At 43.0% G+C, this 5200-nt stretch overlaps 1 protein-coding gene across 1 annotated transcript; it reads right to left on the bottom strand.

Annotated features, from left to right (window-relative positions):
- Nucleotides 1-1739: 1739 nt before the first annotated feature.
- LOC128736567 (potassium/sodium hyperpolarization-activated cyclic nucleotide-gated channel 1-like) lies at nucleotides 1740-3815 on the bottom strand. The gene is made up of 8 exons (XM_053831054.1): nucleotides 3676-3815; nucleotides 3482-3615; nucleotides 3243-3412; nucleotides 2842-3175; nucleotides 2583-2776; nucleotides 2078-2521; nucleotides 1970-2018; nucleotides 1740-1909 (listed from the first exon to the last, which is right to left on the bottom strand). The coding sequence occupies exons 1-8, from the start codon at nucleotides 3801-3803 to the stop codon at nucleotides 1740-1742; spliced, it is 1623 nt and encodes a 540-aa protein (XP_053687029.1). The 5' UTR covers nucleotides 3804-3815.
- Between the last annotated feature and the right edge of the window lie 1385 nt (nucleotides 3816-5200).

Here is a 5200-nt window from a genome sequence, read left to right as displayed (position 1 = left end):
CTAGACCTAGATTTGCCGCGGAAGAGACTCGATGTGCAGTTCTGGATGGATCCACCATAAATTTAGCCTGGAGCCATCCGGAGCTGCACGCCAACAAATCTTAACATTTCTCCCTTATCCTGGCTTGTGACAGACAGCTCGGGTCCCGATCCAATTTCCCCATCACTTGTTCACTCTTTTTAGGGAGCCACACGTGGCGGTTCATCAGCGAAGGTCCGTCACTGGCGGAGTTAGAGAAAACCTTAGAAATTCAAATGCCAAGTTGCGAAAGAGAGTCGACAAGACGAGCCAAAACGGGTTGAGGCAGCAAGGTTCTAAACCGACCACAATACAACTGGCAGCGAAGAGCGCTATTATTAAGAAACTACCAATATTCTCCGAAAAGTTGGTGGATTGGCTGCCATTCTACGGAGCGTATCAAACTTCAAATGAAGGTTGTGGTTTCATAGACATCGAAATTCTAGTGAGACCACAAGAAAGTCTCCAAGTTCCGGCACTGGACAATTCTGCCGAACACTGCGCTAAAGGAAATTGAGAAACTTCGAACTTTTTACGGTCGTCTAGAACATGTGCATTCTGTCTATTGGTATTGGTGTCAGCTTTAGCCTTATATTTAGGCTAACCGACGCGCAAGGTGTCGACTTGATGCATTTGTTATTTGTTTCCCGCGGGCGATTATGGAGTACCGCAACGTCGTAGTAAAGTTGTTTGCGAGAGGTGAGTGACCCGGCGACATATTTCGGCGGTTGAAACCCCACGGGGTGAAGCGGAATTTCATCTATAACACCATCCGTCGGTACCGGGAGACGGGCTCGGCCAAGGACCGTGGTAGATCCGGGCGGCCGCGTTCGGCGAGGACGCCAGTAACCATCAAGGTGGTGAGGGAGCTCCCATTCCCGTCCCACATAAACATCCCGTGGTTCCAGAGCGCCGCGTCGGTGAAGGTTTTCTCGATAAGACTTTGTAGCCTCCCAACTCCCCGGATCTTAATCCCCTAGACTTTTATGTATGGTCGTACATGCTGGTCAAGCTGTCAAGCTCGTCATAGCACAAAGGGGGGGGGAATGCTCCCACCAAATATGTCGTAAAGGTTCTCAATAAACATTGCTAAAAATTGAGTCAGAAAAGAATATCTTGTATTTTCGTTTTTTAAACCCATTTTTAAAGTGTATTCGAACTTATTGAACACCCTGTACTTCAGAGTCATTTAGAGAAAGTCCGAAAGCTATAGCCGTCAAATGCCGTGCCGTGCTAGTAGGGTAGCGAACACCGTCACTGAAGGACGGAAATCCATGTAAAGTATGTCAGCGCACAGGTCATCAACTATACTACTATTAGGACTTCAGGGGAAGAAGAAGCTGAGGTGTAGAGCTGAGCAGTACTCGTTGGAACGAACCTATCCGAACAGTGCCCATCGCTGTTGAACGAAAATGGTCCTTTTCAGGGCTACTTTTATCTCAGTAGATATAGTAAGATATTCAAAACAAAATGATGCAACAAAGTAGTCCTATGTCAACCATGCGGCCTTGGATTGTACACAAACCTTATGATTTTTCAAAAGATCTTAAGCTGATACACCAGTGTATTATTGAACTATAAAACTTGAATTTTATTTATTGAAACATTAAATGTAGCAAATATTTTAAAAATAAAGGTGCAGGAGTAAAACGTGTGCAAATTGTCACAAAATTCATTCTTCTAAGTCGTACGATAATCTGCTGATTCCAATAGTTACAACGTTACTGGTAAAATTTTCTGGTGCGTCTTATAGTTTCAGCTTCTTCAATGGTTTCTAGCACTAAATTTTTCTCCAAAGCAACTAACGCATCGTAGCGCTCACGTGCTAAAAACCTAATCTGTTCGTGCAAGACTGGATATTGTGAAATTATCTCCTTAAAGGTCGACTTATCTAAAAAATGTTAAACTAGAACTTAAAAATCATATTACTAATATAAACCCTTAGTCTTACCAAGAATGTATATTTCACTAGTTTCGATTGCCACAATATTTGAATGTTTCTAGAAATACGTCATGCAAATCAGTTACAATCTTACACAATAAACGTATTCGAGCTTACAATGTCGGGGTCATCCAGAACCAGCTGATATTCACCGAAATGTTCACCATCCTCCAGGTGAAGTACTTCGTGCCACGTACTGGTATAGATGGCGACCGTGCCACGAATGACGAACACCATGTCCGAACATGCGCTACCCCGAGCCGCGTTTACCACTAGGTCATCTTTTAGAAAAATTTGGTACCTACATTCCGACAGAAGTTTACGAATCACGTCCGCCGGCAGGGTGCTACGGAATAGTGTAACTTCGTTTATCAAAGGGCCACCAACATCCTCTCGAATAGCAAGCTGGAACTGATCGCCGGTTACTTGATCAATCATCGGTTTCCTACTGTACAAATTAGCCACCCTGTAGTTGTAGTATTGGAGCAATTGTTTATGCAACGGTGCCGGAAGCTGCTCGTGTCGAATGTAGTTTTGCAGTTCGTGTCGTTGTTCGTGATACTGTCAAATGAAAACTCATTAGCTAATCTCTTTTTTTTTCTTTGAGAAACAATTACTGTACCTTCGTGGTACTAGAAAACATGATTCTGATGAATATGAGCAACTCCGCAATAATGAAAATTTTTAGTACATATCCTAGAATTATGGCAAAGATGTCCATCACAACGTCTTCGTCAGTCATGAATAGGTCGATAGAGTGGGTCACCATGGCTAACATATAAACCGTTCGGGCCAGTGCTTCGATATAACGCTTAACTATTTTAAACAATAATTCGATTTAGTATAAAGGAAATACACCATTTTGAGTCAAAACAATTTACTCGGCTCTTCGCTCCATAGATCTTCCTTCACAGTCCAGGACTGTGGATCGATCAGTTCCGGATCGGTTCCTTGAGCCAAGCGTGGCACCAGAAATATTATGCATGCCATCCAGTGGAAGGACAGCAAAATAATAGTAGCGACCGATGTGAACTTAAGCACATTTCGGCGAATACGAAATCGTTTGAATACGTTGCTAACGTAGCGCAGAAAGGTCGGTAGACGGAAAATTTTCATGACCGAAAGCACTTTCCATGAATCCCAGAAACATCCAAAATGTAACTCCCGTTTGTTAAGACATCCGATAAACGGGTGATGCAAGGCATGTTTGGGTACCTTAATTTAAGGAACAAAAAAGCTAGTGAGTACGTTAAAATAAATTTATAGGATAAAAGCATCTTACAATGTAATGCGAAAACAGCGGATCAGGTGCCGAGCTTATCAGATCAACCCAGAACCAAAACCGTACGTAACGATTGGCTATTTTTCGGGAGCTCAGTTCGACATATTGCCGCTCTTTCACGTAGTAGCCGGTCCGGATGTTGAAACAAATGTCAATTAGGCAGATGAAATCTGAAAAAAGTAATATAACAGAGTGAAAATATCGGCTGGTGAAAAAAATAGATTAGCATTCATACTAACCAACGCATAAAACGAGTACATGAAACCAGGACAGGACATCGTACTCATCAGGATGATACAGGTAGACTACATCGTACGGCAGGACTATGAAAGCAAGGGCAAACGTAACGATCATGATACATTCCCAGTAAAACCTTTAAAGAAGGGAGACAGGTTCATGCATCTATTGAAAATCCGAAATGAATTGTCCATACCGTAAATAACTGAAAGGATGTATCGTGCTCGCATAGAAACTGATGTGCCGCGAAATCTCCCGTTTCATAGCTGTATCACTGCGAAAGACTTCCCGACTCAAAGGACTTGTTTGATCCAGGTAGCACATCCGTCGCAGGTACCGGGAAAATCTAAAATAAAAACAATTCAGCACTTGTCAGCAGTCCGTGAGCGAACTAAATATTGGTATTAATTTTACCTCTTCCGGATCGTTTCCCCCGGTACGAATGCCTGATAGAGATCAATATTTTGGCAGATTTTGCAATCATGATTGGCAAACACGGCCGGTGGAACTTTTTGGCTTGCTTCGAAAGTCGCAGACCGTTTACTACTGACATCGTCGTAATCCTCTCCCGACGTGGAAACATCCGAAAGTTTTTCAATAACGGCTTTCGAAGAAGCTGGTAACTCCATGCTACGAGTTATGACAGAAAGACCTGTCTGTTCCTTCGTTCTTTGTGTCGCCACAGGTTACTACGTTCGGCAAGGAATATAGACAAAAAATATTTTAATTTTCAGAGAAAACCAAATTTTTATAAAACTGGTCACATTTTTACAAAAAAAAACTTCACAGCTCTTACTTTCGAACACTGCCTATCCAAATGGCCTTCACGGTATCCTTTTCTTTCACTAAAGAATGCTTTTTATAACGTTCTCCGCATAACCAAGAATCAAAAGTCAAAATTCAAGTAGAATCCCAAGCACAGATCCAAGTCCAAGTCCAAGTTAAAAACCCCTAGTCCAAGTACCCAAATCCAAGTCGAAAACCCCACGTTCAAATCCAAACCCCAAGTCCTCCGAGTCGAAGTCTCCAAATCCAGATCCCCAAGCTCCCAAGTTCCTAAGTGCTCAAGTCTTTAAGTCCCTAAGTCTAAGTCCAAATCGCCAAGTCCAAGTCCCTAAGATCAAGTCTAAGTTGTAACTAGCGAGTAGAGCAAACACACAGCAATTCGGAGACTCCCCTTTACGCTACTGTGTGGACCTGCCAGGTAACACGGGGAGTCTATCAAATATACGTTTTATCACGGTAGTCTTACGCTCTTGGCTACCGGACAAGAAAACACTTGGAATCAGTCTCAAGCAAGCTCCCTTTTTTCTTACCTTGTTGACACATTATTCTTCCCACTTTCTTATTATCCATCTCCTACTTCTTATCTTATCTTCCCGTTCTGGATGTTGCATCGATGTCTTTGTGTCGCGACGATCATGATCAGACCAACGTGGGCTCACACCAACTGCCGGCATTGTAGCGACCGAGCCAACAGATCGGGATGATCCTCGATTGGTATTTATTTCAAGATAATATGAGGTCCTGTGAGTACAAAGGTAGAAATTAGACAATGGCGGGTGGGTGTTGTCAGCTGAAGTCTCCAAGTTCAAGTTCCCAAATCCACGTTCAATACATCACCAAATATGGAATCCCCAAGTCCAAGCCCAATTCCACAAATCCAAGTCCCCAAGTCCAATCTAAGCCTCAAGACAGCCCAAGCCCAAGTCCTCGAGTCC

This window comes from Sabethes cyaneus, chromosome 2 (assembly GCF_943734655.1).
Source record: "Sabethes cyaneus chromosome 2, idSabCyanKW18_F2, whole genome shotgun sequence".
NCBI lineage: Eukaryota > Metazoa > Arthropoda > Insecta > Diptera > Culicidae > Sabethes > Sabethes cyaneus.
Note: the sequence above shows the minus strand (reverse complement) of the source record. Positions and strands in the feature narration are given on the sequence as shown.